At 39.4% G+C, this 17673-nt stretch overlaps 1 protein-coding gene and 1 long non-coding RNA gene across 2 annotated transcripts in view; one reads left to right on the top strand and one right to left on the bottom strand.

Moving 5' to 3' along the window:
* Positions 1-17601, top strand: part of polr1a (RNA polymerase I subunit A) — a 39107-nt gene extending 21506 nt beyond the window's left edge. The window contains exons 25-37 of the mRNA XM_047353941.1: positions 15-138; positions 892-989; positions 1105-1304; positions 2651-2818; positions 9538-9673; positions 10169-10323; positions 10446-10566; positions 10658-10765; positions 12958-13224; positions 14404-14604; positions 15167-15284; positions 15918-16082; positions 17141-17601. Coding sequence (XP_047209897.1) covers positions 15-138; positions 892-989; positions 1105-1304; positions 2651-2818; positions 9538-9673; positions 10169-10323; positions 10446-10566; positions 10658-10765; positions 12958-13224; positions 14404-14604; positions 15167-15284; positions 15918-16082; positions 17141-17241 — 1962 coding nt within the window. The 3' untranslated portion in view covers positions 17242-17601. The remainder of the gene's footprint in view (positions 1-14; positions 139-891; positions 990-1104; positions 1305-2650; positions 2819-9537; positions 9674-10168; positions 10324-10445; positions 10567-10657; positions 10766-12957; positions 13225-14403; positions 14605-15166; positions 15285-15917; positions 16083-17140) is intronic.
* LOC124860548 lies at positions 5092-9530 on the bottom strand. Its single transcript, XR_007036384.1, has 2 exons — positions 9340-9530; positions 5092-5387 (listed from the first exon to the last, which is right to left on the bottom strand). It is a non-coding gene; the product is annotated as an uncharacterized LOC124860548 (long non-coding RNA).
* Positions 17602-17673: the final 72 nt, after the last annotated feature.

Genomic DNA, 17673 nt, shown 5'->3' with positions numbered 1-17673 from the left:
CCTTTTGTCATCAGGTCATCAGGAGGTCTCAGGACCTGGACAATGTTCTGGCTAATTTGGACCCTCACACTGCAACTCGGCATTTTGCAACCATTCAGCGCTGGAAAGCAAAGAGAGAGATGGCATGTGCTCGGAGAGGTACAAAACAAAGTTTGGGTTTAAGGTTCTGTTATAGTCGCGCTTCAGGGTAACGGGCTGGACTCCGCTGATGGCGCGAGTCTGAAGAAGCGCTGTAGGCCGTTTATGCTTGACGTTGCTGCAATATTCCCTGGAAACAGAGGGGGCAGTATGCTACATAACCAGTGGAAATGTTGTAAAAGAAAAGAAACGCTTGACGTCACACACCCGAAATGGCTGCACGCACTGTCGAAAACATTATTTTTTATCAACGTGATTCTGTTTCATGCAAAGTTTCAGATTAATAAGAGTAAAACAATGAAGAAGAAAACATCTTTTGGCTGTTTTGTAAAGGATGTAAATTGTACCTAGATACAATTTCAGACTCTTAACAAAAAAGCTGTAAAAACACTGTTAATGCATACAATCTACATTTGTAACTCACATTATGTTGTTGTCTTTTTCTGCTCTTCATGACGTGATTTATTTGTGCAGCAAATGTTTGCACCTCCAACGTTGTTCATTCTGAATGGAGCGCTGCGGTGTGTACCAAGTTCCTAACATTCGGAGGTGCAAAACCAAGCGCCGACAGTGCACGAAGCCCACGTTCAAGGGCAGAGATGTCACGGTTGCGTGACTGTTTAATGCGTCATTTATAAACCTAGCTTTAGTCTTTGCTGTCTAACTTGCTGTTTTTTTTTTTTTTATTCCATGTACTTCAATGCTGTTTTTGTGATGAGTAATGTGAGTACACACTTTTGTGTTTTGTGCCAGGAGCCTTTTTACTGTTTTCCCAGAAGAAGTTGGCAAAACTAAGAGAGGCCAACCAAACAACAGAGCGATTTTATAACCAAGATCCTGCATTGCTGCAGGTACAAATGCACATAAAATTCTGTTTTTCTCTAACTTCTGCATCGACAGAAGCACTGTGGTGGTCTATGTGTCTGCCTGAGTCAAGGTGTCATCTAGATTCTGCTCTCTCCTCAGTTAGTGGAGGATTGGCACTCTCTGGATGAGGCCATGAAAGCCAAATACAGCAGAAGATCGTCCCGCTGCCCTGAGCCCTCCCTGGGCTTGTTTAGACCCGATGTCTGCTTCGGATCAGTGTCTGAAAACTTTCACAACATCACAGAGAAATACCTTCAGAACAGAAGTAACCAAACGGAGCACTGCATGGAGACCCAGAGGTACTGAATGTCGAGGGCTGAAAGCTGTCTGTTGTAAAATAAAATAAAGTCATCTGAGTGGATAGAAAAGAAACACGGGAAACGATTCTTCTACCAGGACTTAGAATGCCTTCCAAATATTTAAAAGAAGGAAAATTCTGCATATATTTCGAAAGGTTTTCCAGAAAAAAAAAGTGCAAGATGAATTTGTATTCAGTCCCTTCACTCAGGTACCGCAAAGTTTCATCCAGTGGATTCAGTTGTATCGAAGGGTAGCCAATTAGGGGGCAGAGTCAGCATGTGTGTTATTTAACATACAACATTATGAAGACCAAGGAACACAGCAGACAGGTCGTCACTATAATGTCTTTATAGAGAGACCAGAGAAGCAGCCAAGAGGCCCATGGTAACTCTGGAGGGGCTGCAGAGATTCCAAACTCCGGTGGCAGAATCTGTTGACAGCACAGCTAATCCTGGACAAATCTGGGCTTTATGAGACAGTGGCAAGAATAGAATCCATTGTTAAAAGAAAGCCATAAAAAGTCTTGTTCGCAGGACTACTCCCCTCACAATCAATATAGGTCACATAGCAAACATGCAATAAGGTGCTCTGCTCCGACGGTACTGAATATTATAGCATGCATGCACAATGCCTTGTGTGGCAGAAAACTAACTTTCCACATCACTGTGAAATACCCTCCCCACCACCAAAACGGTGGTGCAGCATCATGTTCCTCATAGACAAGTGGATAGAAACAGAGCAGTCTCTGGAAAAAGCTATTGTTTGGGGCAAAGGTTCACCTTCCAGCAGGACAACGACTCTAAACGCACAGCCAGAGCTACAATAGAAAGGTTTAGATCAAAGTATGTTTACACGTTTGAATGGCCCAGTTAAAGTGCAGACCTAAATCTCATTGACTATGTGACAAGACTTGAATATTGTTGTTTAGACAGTTTCCAACCTACCAGAACATGAACTATTTTGTGATGAGAGATGTCTGTACCTAGATGTGGAAAGCTGGCAGAAACAAACCCCAAAACACCTGCAGCAGAAGGCCTGAATACAAATGCTTGTTAGATGTGTATTTGTAAGCATTTAGAAACATGTCATTTTATTTCCACTTCATTGTTATGCATTACACTAAGTGCCAATAAAATAGATTAAATAGACCCTCAAAAATTAAATAACATTAAAAATAGGGGAACTTTGTCTGGGGAACAATTAGTACCAGTTTGTTCTGTTTAGCCAAGGACAAATGCGTATGTAGGTTCAGTTTTATGCGTTTTTCATTAGGCCAGTAGAGTATATACTGTAAAATTAGAAAAGCTATTCAGCAAAGTAATTGTCATTCCTTTGTGTTTTTCAGACTGCGCCAGCTGCTCCATTATAAGTGGCAGCGTTCCCTGTGTGACCCGGGTGAAGCTGTGGGTCTGCTGGCCGCTCAGTCCATAGGCGAGCCCTCCACCCAGATGACCCTCAACACCTTCCACTTTGCTGGCAGAGGAGAGATGAACGTCACTTTGGGAATCCCTCGGTAAAACCCCCTCAGATCCAGATCTACAGATTAATGTTTGCACATGGAAAACAACAGCCAGGTCATTGGTGCTGCTTGGAAAGCTGGGCCAACGTTGGAAATTAGTCCATATAGCAGCAAGACTATTATTCATTTTCAGTTTGTTCAGTGGTTTACTAATATGCAGTTTTGCATAATTATAGCTGTGTGTGTACTTTTTGTTCATGTCTCTTCTTACAGCCAGTCAGCTGCAGCAGGGTCTATTGGCTGAAAAAAACAATTTTCCTTCCCTAAATATCTCACATACTCATCAGGTGCTTTGTTAGCAACCCTATACTTTAAAATGTTTGTTTGCACATATTGGTGGAAGCATGAGGTCACAGTGTAACATATAGATCAGCTTATCAAAACCGTTGATTTGTTTGTCACCTTTTTATACAGGTCCTTCTCAAAATATTAGCATATTGTGATAAAGTTCATTATTTTCCATAATATCATGATGAAAATTTAACATTCATATATTTTAGATTCATTGCACACTAACTGAAATATTTCAGGTCTTTTATTGTCTTAATACGGATGATTTTGGCATACAGCTCATGAAAACCCAAAATTCCTATCTCACAAAATTAGCATATCATTAAAAGGGTCTCTAAACGAGCTCTGAACCTAATCATCTGAATCAACAAGTTAACTCTAAACACCTGCAAAAGATTCCTGAGGCCTTTAAAACTCCCAGCCTGGTTCATCACTCAAAACCCCAATCATGGGTAAGACTGCCGACCTGACTGCTGTCCAGAAGGCCACTATTGACACCCTCAAGCAAGAGGATAAGACACAGAAAGACATTTCTGAACGAATAGGCTGTTCCCAGAGTGCTGTATCAGGGCACCTCAGTGGGAAGTCTGTGGGAAGGAAAAAGTGTGGCAGAAAACGCTGCACAAGGAGAAGAGGTGACCGGACCTTGAGGAAGATTGTGGAGAAGGGCCGATTCCAGACCTTGGGGGACCTGCGGAAGCAGTGGACTGAGTCTGAAGTAGAAACATCCAGAGACACCGTGCACAGGCGTGTGCAGGAAATAGGCTACAGGTGCCGCATTCCCCAGGTCAAGCCACTTTTGAACCAGAAACAGCGGCAGAAGCGCCTGACCTGGGCTACAGAGAATCAGCACTGGACTGTTGCTCAGTGGTCCAAAGTACTTTTTTCGGATGAAAGCAAATTCTGCATGTCATTCGGAAATCAAGATGCCAGAGTCTGGAGGAAGACTGGGGAGAAGGAAATGTCAAAATGCCAGAAGTCCAGTGTCAAGTACCCACAGTCAGTGATGGTCTGGGGTGCCGTGTCAGCTGCTGGTGTTGGTCCACTGTGTTTTATCAAGGGCAGGGTCAATGCAGCTAGCTATCAGGAGATTTTGGAGCACTTCATGCTTCCATCTGCTAAAAAGCTTTATGGAGATGAAGATTTCATTTTTCAGCACGACCTGGCACCTGCTCACAGTGCCAAAACCACTGGTAAATGGTTTACTGACCATGGTATCACTGTGCTCAATTGGCCTGCCAACTCTCCTGACCTGAACCCCATAGAGAATCTGTGGCATATTGTGAAGAGAACGTTGAGAGACTCAAGACCCAACACTCTGGATGAGCTAAAGGCCGCTATCGAAGCATCCTGGGCCTCCATAAGACCTCAGCAGTGCCACAAGCTGATTGCCTCCATGCCACGCCGCATTGAAGCAGTCATTTCTGCAAAAGGATTCCCGACCAAGTATTGAGTGCATAACTGTACATGATTATTTGAAGGTTGACGTTTTTTGTATTAAAAACACTTTTCTTTTATTGGTCGGATGAAATATGCTAATTTTGTGAGATAGGAATTTTGGGTTTTCATGAGCTGTATGCCAAAATCATCCGTATTAAGACAATAAAAGACCTGAAATATTTCAGTTAGTGTGCAATGAATCTAAAATATATGAATATTAAATTTTCATCATTACATTATAGAAAATAATTAACTTTATCACAATATGCTAATATTTTGAGAAGGACCTGTACTGTAGTGCAACCCAAACCCAGCTGGTGTTTGCTTTTTGCACCTGTTCTAGAGCTGTGGAATCACAATATCTGTAAATGACCGCTGGGATGCAGTATTTAGTAGCCTTTTAAATTTTAACTACCATGCATTCACATTCTGGGTGTCAATAATATTTTTTGTCATCTGGCTGGACTCCAATTGCCGTCCATATAGATTCTAGGGACGGAAATGATACAAAAGAAAAAGATGACTGCTCCATGGTCTGTGGTCTGTGGTCCATGATCTGCTTTAATGCTTAGGTGCGTGGTACATTTCAAAGTAAAATTTACAAAGATGAATGAACCCAAGGTTTCAAACAGAACATTGCCTCCACCAGCTTGCCTTCTTCCCCTAGTGCATCCTGGTGCCATGCGTTCCCCAAGTAGGCAATGCGCTCTCCTGGATAGCATAATTGATCAGACCAGGCCAACTTCTTCCATTTCTCCTTGAAACAGTTCTGATACTTGCATGTCCATTGTTGCCTGTGGGTAGGGATCGGCATTGGCAACCTGAAGGGTATCTGAAATAGGCAACAGTCATTGCCACTAAGGTTAGTATTTGATGGAACAAACAGCATTCCTTTAGCAACAACCTTGGATTCACTGTGTATTCTGGCATCTTTCTATCAGAGCCAGAGTCTACAGTGGCTCACATGTTCAACTTCCACTTCCCATGTGCATCAGTGAGGCTATTACCGGATCATCTCATCTCAGAATGAAAGATTGAACATATCATAAACAGAAATGCCTCTTTAAATACTGTTATATACTTAATTCTGACAGCCCAGGGGGCTGGACTAGGATGCAGAGTCGTAGTTTAACACAGCTCTCTGCAGCTTCTGTACTGTTACGCACCCATTACCCCATCAAGACAGTCTTGTTCACGGTCAAAATCAAATAGACAAAAAATGAATCTAAAAGGAACAAACCATCAAAATCTCATAGCGGTAAATACGACTCGGACTAAACAGAAAATGTAAACAATTAAATGTGGGTTATTCAACATAAGTCTCTTTAAAGACTCGTTATTGACTTTATTTGCGATAATCAGATTGATTATTCTTGTCTCACAGAAACCAGGGTTAAGATTATGTTAGTCAAATCACCCTAAATTATTATTATTTTTATTTTTTTACATTCCTCAAAATACTGGACTAGGAGGTGGAGTACGAACCATCTTTCAGTCCGATTTATCAGAATATTTCACCCTTAGTTTTTCTTATCCAAATTGCAAACCACTAAAACTACTTCTGTTTTGTATTGTCCACCAGGCCCTTATTCTCAATTTTTAGATTGGACCTTGTGCTGACATACGGAATGGAGTGTGAAGAAATCACAGTATTTTCTCATAACCCTGTCCTGTCTGACCATTTTTTAAGAATCTTTGAGTTTAATTTAATCAAGTACCCCACACCTGAAATAAAATTTTATCATAGTAGATCATTATTAGACAATGCTGTAACAACCTATTAGGACTAGGTTCCATTTTTATTTCCTCACTATCACAGAAAAACACAGTGGAGGGCAGTCATTTTGTTTCTTGCCCTTCACAATTTGACGTTCTTGTTCATAGTGTTACTGCGAGGCAGAAAATTGAATTGAAATCCCACAGTTTACATGCAAACAGACAAACAGTAAATCATTTACATAATCCAAATTTATTTTAACTGCTTTAACAAAACCGCCAACTTTGCGGTCTTTTACTCTGCCATCAGTCATGCATACATAATGACTAAAACTAGGCATGATCCCAAAATTTTAAAATTGAGACTTAATGATTTAATGTTTAAAAATATAACAGCAAAAATCTACCAAATTTAAAAAGTCATGTTGAAATCTTTATACATTTTTAAAATTCACTTTCCAACAATAACACAGAACTCCGGTCTTTCAATCACTGATGTCTTATAAAACATATGATTCCTTACTGATCTCTGTTTTCCAATGTTCAACTTCACTCTTCTTGGTAAGACTTCATTATCAACCGCCATCTCCACAACACGACCCAACAGCCACTGATTTCTTGGGAGAAAGTCCTCCATTACCAGGACAACATCATTAACCTTAAGATTGTAATGAGTCATGTGCCACTTTTGCTGAATGAGGATATTCTGGACTTATCCCCTTAACATATGGACCAATCAGATCTCTGATGTATGATGGAGCTAGATCATTAAGGGCTTTATATGTGAGGAGGAGAATTTTAAATTCTATTCTGGATTTAACAGGGAGCCAATGAAGGGAAGCTAAAATAGGAGAAATATGATCTCTCTTTTTAATTTTCATCAGAACTCTTGCTGCAGCATTTTGAATCAGCTGAAGGTTTTTAACTGCATTTTGTGGACATCCTGATAGTAAAGAATTATAATAGTCCAGCCTTGAAGTAACAAATACATGAACTAGTTTTTCAGCGTGACTGCTGGATAGGATATTTCTAATTTTGGCAATGTTCCGGAGATGAAAGAAGGAAATCCTAGAAACCTGTTTAATATGGGATTTAAATGACATGTCCTGGTCAAAAATAACACCAAGGTTTTTTACTTTATTATCAGAGGTCAATTTAATGCCATCCAGGTTAAGTGATTGACTAAGCAGTTTCTTTTTTAAAGACTCCGGTCCAAAGACGACAACTTCTGTCTTGTCTGAATTTAGAAGCAGAAAATTTAAAGTCATCCAAGTTTTTATGTCTTCAAGACATGCTTGTAGTCTATCTAACTGTTTGGGCTCATCAAGATTTATGGATAAGTAAAGCTGAGTATCATCAGCGTAACAGTGAAAATTTATCCTATGCTGCCTGATAATTTGATCTATTCGAAGCATATATATAGTAAAGAGAATTGGCCCAAGTACTGAGCCCTGTGGTACTCCACAATTAACCCTGGAGTTTGAAGATGATTTATCATTTACATGAACAAACTGGAATCTGTCAGACAGATAAGATTTAAACCAGCCTAGTGCTGTTCCCCTGATCCCTACAACATATTCCAGCCTTTCTAAGAGAATATTATGGTCGACTGTATCAAATGCAGCACTGAGATCTAACAGAACCAGAACAGACACAAGTCCATTATCTGAGGCCATAAGAATATCATTAGTGACTTTCAGCAGAGCTGTTTCAGTGCTATGATGAGCTCTGAAACCTGACTGAAACTCTTCAAACAGGTCATTGCTGTGTAAATGCACACACATTTGATTAGCAACAATTTTCTCAAGAATTTTAGATAAGAATGGAAGATTGGATATAGGTCTGTAATTTATTAAGTCATCTCGATCAAGCGAAGGTTTCATAAGTAAAGGTTTATTTACAGCTCACTTAAAAGCCTGTGGTACATATCCATTTACTAAAGATAGATTAATCCTATCTAAAATGGGGCTGGTAATCAGAGGGAACACTTCCTTAAATAATTTGGTTGGGATTGGGTCTAACATACAAGTTGAAGGTTTAGATGAAGCTAATATTTCTGATAACTCAGGAAGCTTCACAGGATCAAAACAGTCCAAACACAAATCAGGTTCTGCAGTTATTTCCAATGTTGTCTCACTTGCTGAGGATGAAGTAATCATCTTCGGGAATATGTCAAAGATTTTCTTTTTAATAGAATCAATTTTATTTAAGAAGAATCCCGTAAAGTTGTGATTGCTGAGAGTTAAGGGAATGGATGGTTCAACAGAGCTAACACTGTGTGTTAGTTTAGCAACTGTACTAAAGAGAAACCTAGGATTATTCTTGTTCTCTTCTATTAATGATGAGAAATAAGCTATTCTAGCTTGGTGAAGTGTCTTTTTATACAACAGTAGGCTATTTTTCCAGATTAAGTAGGAATCCTCTAGGTGTGTAGATTGCCATTTTCTCTCCAATTTTCTAACATTGTGCTTTAAAGTACGCAGCTCTGAATTAAACCAAGGAGCTAGCCTCCTATTAATGATTACCTTCTTTTTCAAGGGGGCTGCATTGTCTAATGCATCACGCAATGATGAAGAAACACTATGAACAAAATAATCAATTTGTGAAGGGGCAGAAACAGAATTATTGCCCTCCACTGTGTTTTACAATGATAATGAGGAAATTAAAAGTGGAACAGATTCTTTAAAGGTTGTTACAGCATCGTCTGATAATGATCTACTATGATGAAATTTTCTTTCAGGTGTGGAGTACTCGGTTAAATTAAACTCAAAGGTTATTAAGAAATGGTCAGACAGGACAGGGTTATGAGAGAATATTGTTATGTCTTTACACTCAATGCCATATGTCAGCACAAGGTCCAGAGAATGAAGACAAAGGTGGGTAGGTTTGTTAATGTACCTGGTGACACCGCTGCTGTCACCATGTATAAAAAGAAACTAACAAAACTAAAAACAGCTTAACACTGTAAGCCGAACAGACCACACAATCGATTACACTGGGAGAGGGGGCGAACACCGCTGCCGTCACCAAATATAAAAGAGAGAAAAAAAAAACTAAAAGCAGCTTACGGTTTTAAGCCGTCTTTGAGGGTCCTTCACTTTGTCCAGGATCCGTTTCAGAGCTGCCTCCGGAACAAGACTCGTTTTGTTTGATACCATTGGGCATACAATAAAATGACAGCTAATTTATTTTAGTTTGATTTAATTACTGTCAATCTTTATCTTTCACATTTTACTCTCATAATAAATATGTGCCCAACCTTCCAGACTGAGAGAGATCCTGATGGTGGCCAGTTCCAACATTAAAACCCCCATGATGAGTGTCCCAGTGCTGAACACCAAGAAAGCCTTCAAGAGAGCCAAGACACTGCGGAAGCAACTCACCAGAGTCTGCCTGGCTGAGGTTAGAAATAATAACTTTTTTCTTTTTGGTTTCTTTCTCTATTATATGTGGCTTCACTCATCTTTCTCTACTGTTCGTTTCTCTTTTAGTGTGTCTCCGCCTTATCCTCTTCCTGTTCCTAAATGTCATGGTCTAATTCATTTTTTAGTATTTGCCTATTGCAGAACTGAATCCAAAAATTGTAACTAATCAGTAAATGTAGCCACAAACTCGCCACAGCTGTGTGTGCAATTTCTCTGGTACAAACACTTAGCTACTGAAGACCAGTGAACCTTGTGGTGACCAAAACTCAGTCCTCATTTATATGCTTAGGACTAACGTATGCATTAAGTTTGGGTTCAAATTAGACTTAGTTATGGATAATAGTATTGGTTAAGGTTAGGGTAATATCAGGGTTAGGAACAACTGGAGTTCTTAAAATAAATGGGAGTCACTGCACTGTCCTAACGTGTTTAAAAAATACAAGTGTGTGTGCGTGGGTGTGTGTGTGTGCAGGTGCTGCAGAAGGTGGACGTGGTTGAGACACTTCGAATTGAAAGTTATCAAAAACTGCGATCTTTTAAAGTCACCTTTCACTTCCTGCCTCCGAAACGTTACCGTGACGACAAGCTGTTAACTCCCCATCAGATTCTTCGCTATATGGAAACAAGGTGTGTGTGTGTGTGTGTGTGAGTGTGTGTGTGTGTGTGTGTTCATATGTCAGGAAGCATTGGGACCTAACATGTTATTTGTCTTTAACCATTTCTGTCACCTACCCCCTATCTATTTTCAGGTTCTTCCGTCTCCTCCTGGAAGCCATTAAAAAACGCACCGCCAAACTAGCCTCCATTGCCGTGGAGACAAGAAAAACCACCTCTAGGGATAAAGACCTGGATGGGCCTGGGACAGCAGGGGTCCGGTGTTCTCCATCTGTGTTTTTTAGTATTTGAACTTTTCTTTTCCTTCATTAAAAGCTTTAAAATACGTCCTTTTAACCTTCTGCAGTTAGATGATGGAGAAGCTGAGGGAGAACAAGAGACTGTGGATGACCAGGGGGAAGAAGGAGACGCTGATGCATCAGACGCCAAGAGAAAGAGCAAACAGGAAGAGGAGGTAAGACAGAAGTTAGTTTGGGGGGCGGGCTGTCGGGGGTTGATCTCGGGGTGGACCGGTCTCTTGGTGGGTTTGGTTTTGGTTCTGTGGGCTCTCTGCCTTTTGTGGGTGTGGGTCAGTAGAATTTAATTAGGTCTCTCAATTTAAAGAAACCACCAAAGACAGATTTTTCTTTTCAAATTAAAAAATGTTATTAAAACTTTGCATTTTTTTAAGCTAATTTTAGTGGGGGACATAAAGTTTTGCTCCCAGTTTTTCCATCAATTATTTGTTGTTTTTACATGCCTTGAAATGGTCTAAATAGTTCAGTCAGTCTTTCATGGAGTTCTTAATGCATGGAACAACAATGTCTGGAAATGCTTTTTCATTTTCAAATTTTACATTTCAAATTGAATTTTGGTATCTATTTGCTGGGGTACATTTTGAAAAATAAATCTCAAATGTCTTTTTCATTTTAATTAAGTGAAAGAATGAGCAGTCTTGAAGAAGAAAATTAAAATGCAAATAGGATTATTGATAACTAATTTCATTTATGAGTCAAACAATGCAGCCACATTTCTGAAATGCTTTTTCATTTGAAATATGGTAACTATTTGCTTCCATACTTTCCAGTCATACAGACCGCTCAAAGCGCTTTACACTAGAGCCACATTCACCCAATCACACTCACTAACGCTCACACATTCATACACCGATACGCAGATCGGTAGGCAACTTGAGGTTAAGTACCTTGCCCAGGGACACATCAACCTATGGCAGGAGGAAGCTGGAATCGAACCCACAACCTTCTGATTGCAAGACAACTACTCTTCCTACTGAGCCACATTAAGTTACCAAATTAAGTTTGGTAAGAATCAAACCTCTTGAAAGTAAAGTACGTGATCAAGAATTGAGCAAAGATTTACAAAATGACTCATTTGATAAGTTACACACCCCACAATAAATAAATAAATATGAAGACAAAAGGTTCTGTCTTCTGCTGACATTTAAATGAGGTTGAGATTAGTTTTAGGATCTAGTGTTACTGCACGTTATACATGATATGACAGGAAATAAAAAAATATTAAATTCTCCTTAAATCTTTTGTTTCCATGAATATTTAGGTGGACACTAGTTTCTGTGCCAGATATGGTGTATGTTGCTTAGCTACGCTACTGGCATGTTGTGGGACAGGTACATGCATTCTCCGACACCGTTCCAAAATTATAAATAGAACTTCGCAAAATCTGTGTTGAATGAGCTGCTCTTGAGTCTCACAATAATATTGCAGCTGTAATAATGGCACAAATAAGCAGAACAGAAGTGCTGCATGCAGCATGTCTACAGATGTTTTGTTTCCGGGCCTGTGCTCTGACCCGTCCCCGTCATTGCTGTCCAATGGGAGCAATGATTGTCACCCGCATGGCTTTGTTTACAAGTAATGGTTTCCTTGCAAAAAAGTGCAATGTGGAAGCAAACGGCACCAAACAAAAACAATAAAGGCTGTTTTTGGTCCAGACCAAACAAGCGGACTAAAGGACTTTCCTGGTGTGATGCTGGATTTAAACAGAACACACAACATTTTTTTTGTTTTATTAACACCAGACCACAATGTTCTCTGCAGTTTGCCTCAAACATGAGTTTATAGAACAGTTATGCCATTAGTCCTCACTAACCAACACCTTTATTGTTTGGCTTGTGGTTTTCTCCTAACAAGGTTTGAACCTACTAGTATTGTCTACCGTCTTTGTTCTGCAGTGTGTTAATTGTTTTCTATGTCTCTAATGGCCGCTGTTCACAGGAAGTGGTGCAATTTCATACATCACCTCGCCTCTAAATAATGATAATAAAAGACAAAATGAGGCCTCTAGAACTTGATGACATGTAAGACTCTGCACGTGTTTTCTCTGCAACTAACTAAGGAAATCACTGAAACTCATCAAGCTAAGGTGAAAAATGTAATGCATCATTAAAACCTGGGAACACAGAGTGGAACCAGTTTTATGGAGCAAGAAATTGGACAAGAAAACAGTTCGATAGGACTGAGACCAAAGACACACAGTTGGATAGACTGCATAGACTGTTTTGACGTAACCGAGCTGATATTAGTGGGTAATTAGCTAGGCTATCCTCTTAGGTAGGTAACAAAAATCCCGGGGTTCCAGAAGTCTTGAACGTTAAAGCTGACATTGCTGACCTGCCTGTGTCTGCAGGTAGACTATGAAAGCGAAGATGAGGATGAAGGCGATGATGCAGGAGATGATCAGGGGGATGAGGAGGCTGAGGAGAACAGCAAGTTAAACACCATGGAGGAGTCCCAGCCTGAGCTCACAGAAGTTAGTGTGGACACGAGGAAGAAGCGAGCCAAAACGGGGAAAGGAGAAGACTCCTCGTTCCATATGAGAGTGAATTCGGTTCTGTTATCAAACCCGGCCATACAGAAATATTCCTTCGATCAGCAGGAAGAACTCTGGTGTGAGGTGAGTTTGGATCTGCTTTCAAATATTGGTAACAGTTTTGTGAGTTACAGAACAGCCGTGTTCGGAAGAGAGAACAAGTAAAGCGAAACGTTTCCTCATCACTTGAACAGTATGAGGAAACATTTAGTTTTAAGCTCCAGATTTTTCTGTACAACATGAAGTAGTAAATGAGCATAAAAAATCTTAATTAAAATAATTCTGATCAGGCTTTAGGGAAAAGGTTGAGCTGTTCTTCTAAAACAACACATCTGGAAAACTTTGAAGTATAAAGAATAATTGAGATGGTTCCCATGTTTCTGCTTTGGTAACCCAGAAATCCCAGATCAGGTTTTATTGAGCGTTACTCATTCATACCAATCACTGGAATTTTATCGCTAAACGTTTTCTGATATACATCAGTATATAAATGTGTCTGAGCATAGGAGCTCTGACTTCCAAGACAACTCAAACGCAGCATTGAGCAGATACCATACTAATATATATTATGTAATAAAACTGTATGCTTGCCTGCTTATTTGACAGGACGGAGGATTAATTGTGAGTGAGTTCAGAGGTTCTCAGGAGGATGGCTTTGTATGAATCTGGACTATGTGGAGGATTAATTGCTGATTGTCTGTATGGAACAATAAACCAACACAAGATCATTACAGCATGTGAAGAGATGGTGGTGATAGTGAGGATTCCTTGGATCAGCCATCTTATTTTATGGGATGAATGGCGTTTAAGTCGCAAAACACTGTGCTCCAAAGCCAGAATATAGGTGCTCTACAAGTCTGGGTTTCTGGACATCAGAGGCTTTCAGCAGGAGATCGTATTCAGTCATGGACTGCTGTGGGGTGTTTATTTCTAGAATAATGGAAGTTGGGTCTGCTGTGGCTTAGGTGCTGTACACATCCAAGAAAATGTGTGACAACATTGTGTCCTTTGAAGTTCTGCACAATATTACACAAAACAATTGCAGAGACTTTTTTTGTGCGAGAAACAAAGTTTGGTTTTTCCGTTGTTTTAGTTTGTAAGTCATTTTGAGCTTCGGTGCTGTTCCCTTAAAATCCATGTGTCTCTTTAGCTCTTTCATTGCATGTCATAAATTCCAGGGTTAGCAAAGCTGTGAATAAAATGAGGTTTAGTATGTAAATGATTATTCATTCCAACTGACCGTTGCCCTTCTCGTCCTCACAGGTGGAGCTGAACTTACCTGTGAGCAGCGTGCACTTCGACCTGACCTCGGTCCTGTCGACCCTGGCCCAAAACGCAGTCATCATGGAGACCAGGGGTCTGACACGGTGCCTGCTGAGTGAAACCACAACCATGTCTGGGGAAAAACAGACGGTTCTCAACACAGAGGGCATCAACATGCATGAAATCTTCAAGTACAGCGATGTACGTCAGCCTGTTTCAGTGCAACCTAAAATACACTTGAGGTTTTTTACATAATTTATGCCACACTTGGGTTTAATCACTCTTACAGTGAGTAATGACACAGATTATACAGCAAAGGTCTGTTACTTGTTTAGGCCGAGGCATAAATGTCTATTTTTTGTTTAAAAGTGGTTATGAAAAAACTTGAAATTATGGCTAAATCAGATTGATTTATTAGTGGCATGTTCTGTTGATCCTTGATAACAGACTGTAAAGCTTTGCTAACTGGGAAAACAAGTTAGCAGTTTTTTTCAGACATCTTTCTCAACCTTTATTAATTATTTAGAATATCATCAGCTAAGATCTGATTAGTGGTAGTATTTACAATGAGACCAGTAATGTTCAAGCTTCATTCAAGACTTGAAAAGCACAGTTTAGCCTTTTACTTCAGAAGACTCCTTATGTCCTAACTACAGCTGACATCTGGAGCCTTGACTGGCTTAAATCCAAAACAGTTGTTCTAGTTGTTGTATTTCTTCACATGGATATGTTTAGTTGTCACACGATCACCTTGTTTCTCCAGATCCTGGACATCAACAAGCTTTACTCCAATGAGGTCCATGCCATGGCCAGCACCTATGGGATTGAGGTGGCTCTGAAAGTCATAGAGAAGGAGATCAAAGATGTCTTTGCAGTCTATGGTACACACACCTGCTCTGAAACACACATGGTTGAAAAGGAGTTGAATGAAGTATTTTCTCATCTGGATCGAGTATAGATTGACCCCACCACCCGTAGTGAACATACACTAACAGACGTCAGATTTATCATGAACATACTCTACCAGTCAAAGGTTTGGACACACCTTCTCATTCAATGCATTGTCTTTATTTTATTCCTACATCTGGGAACTCCTTAAAGACTTGGAAAACTATTCCAGGTGACTACTTGGTGAAGCTCATCCAGAGAATGCAAGAAGTGTGCAAAGCAGTAGCCAAAACGAAGAGCGGCTATTTTGAAGAGTCTAAATCTTTAAAAGATGTTTGGAGTTATTTTACTATTATGTCTTTGCTACAAAATCCCATATATTTTGCTTCATAATTTTGCTTGAGTATGGATCAACGATGTATGTAAGTCAATGAATGACAAACGTGTGTCTAAACTGTTGACTAGTAGTGTTAGTATTTATCATAAAAAATGGGCTTAATATGAACAGAAATCTGGAAATTTCAGTCTGGAAAAGCATAGACATTTCAACAAAATATGTAGGAACTCTTAGAGCCCACGACTGTCAGAAGAACTGATAGTAACTGCGTATCTCTGACTGTCTCCAGGTATCGAGGTTGACCCCAGGCATCTGTCACTGGTGGCAGATTACATGTGTTTTGAAGGCATCTACAAGCCTTTAAACCGGCACGCCATCATGTCAAACTCGTCACCTCTGCAGCAGATGACCTTCGAGACCAGCTACAAATTCCTCAAGCAGGCCACCATGCTGGGTGAGAAATGGAGAAAAATGCTAAGGATTAAAAAATGGGTCATTTCACCCCTTTGCTTAACAATTTCTTGAAGTTATTGGAGGTATTTCAGCTCTTTCCTGCGATGACATTAAACTCAGACTTGTGGAAGAAGCTTCCTTGACTTGCAGTGTGTAGCAGCCAATCGGACATCAGAGTCTGTCGAGGAGCCGCCCTAATCCTGAATTCATTCAATTATTTAATGAAGTAATGAAGACACTGCTGCAGGGAGCCATGAAATAAATAAGTGTAAGAGTGAAAATATTTATTTATTTTCAAATGAATTTATCAAAAAATACTTTTAATAAAAAAGGTTCTTTAATTGTGCAGCTCATAATTTAATGGTACATTTAATTTTTAATAACGTATTAAAAAAATAAATTTAATTCAAATTCAAAAATACTTTATTAATCCCAAAGGGAAATTAAATCTTGTTGTAGCTGTTGTAGATGCTGATAAATGGTACATTTATTTATTTCATGGTGAATTTACATTTATTTTTTGATATATTTATTTAGTTTTGTCCATTTTGGCCCGTCACACTGTGCAGTTGTAATTAAAAATAAATGCAGACTGAAAGTACTTTTTCTGAAAGAAACTGTGCAGAACGAGTACTTTCTGTAAGTAATTGAATTATATTACTTAATAGATTTGAACAGTTTTGATTTGGGTCAATAATTCATGAAAATTCCTTTACAAAGCGAAGTAAACAGAAGGAAAGCTCAGTCGCTGAAGAGAAATCTAACCGTACAATGAGTTTGAAAATAAAACCGCTTTGAGACAGTTATTTTTCACTCTATTTCCTGTGGATCTGGAGTCTCATTAGACTTCGCTACACAAGTGAAAATGACTCCTCTCCTAGTGCATGTCCATAACATTCTTTCATTAGTGTGTTTTAACCACAGTACATTCAGTAAAATACTGCGTCTTACAGAAATTGATACATGTTTGGTTTCTCATCCTGATATAGTAAAATCAGACCCTCTGTTTTGTTTTGTTTTTTCCTTTCATCACTAACTATTTTTTTAATTCTTACTCAGGGTCACATGATCAGCTGGCATCTCCCTCAGCCTGCTTGGTCGTGGGAAAGGTAGTCAGAGGTGGAACAGGATTGTTTGACCTGAAACAGCCTCTGCAGTAGGATAAGAGTCAACTCCTGGAAGCTGCTTGTCTTTTCATCGTATCTTGCAGCTGAATCACTTTCTCTGTGGAATGCTGACAGGAATGTGCTTGACGTGTTTCAATCTGTCCATTTGTAAGGTGAACAAATGCTTTGGTAGAAAATGCCAGGTTTTATGTGGGGATTGATATAACCATTAAAGGCTAAAGGATTTTAGTTTTCTAAGTGTACATTGTATGATACAATAAATAAGAGTAAAGTTCCACTTCATTTGCCATCATAAATAGCAGGACTGTTAGGAAAGCAACCTACACCTTCTTCGTTGATTGTATCTAATAGTAAAATGTATAAAGAAATAAGTAAATCTACATTTTTCACCTATTTTGTGTGTCCATGTTTTTTTTACTGAATAGTTTAGTGGAAATCTGATTACAAAAAGCGGAAGTGATAGGC

This window comes from Girardinichthys multiradiatus, chromosome 23 (genome assembly GCF_021462225.1).
Source record: "Girardinichthys multiradiatus isolate DD_20200921_A chromosome 23, DD_fGirMul_XY1, whole genome shotgun sequence".
Taxonomy (NCBI): Eukaryota; Metazoa; Chordata; class Actinopteri; order Cyprinodontiformes; family Goodeidae; genus Girardinichthys; species Girardinichthys multiradiatus.
Note: the sequence above shows the minus strand (reverse complement) of the source record. Positions and strands in the feature narration are given on the sequence as shown.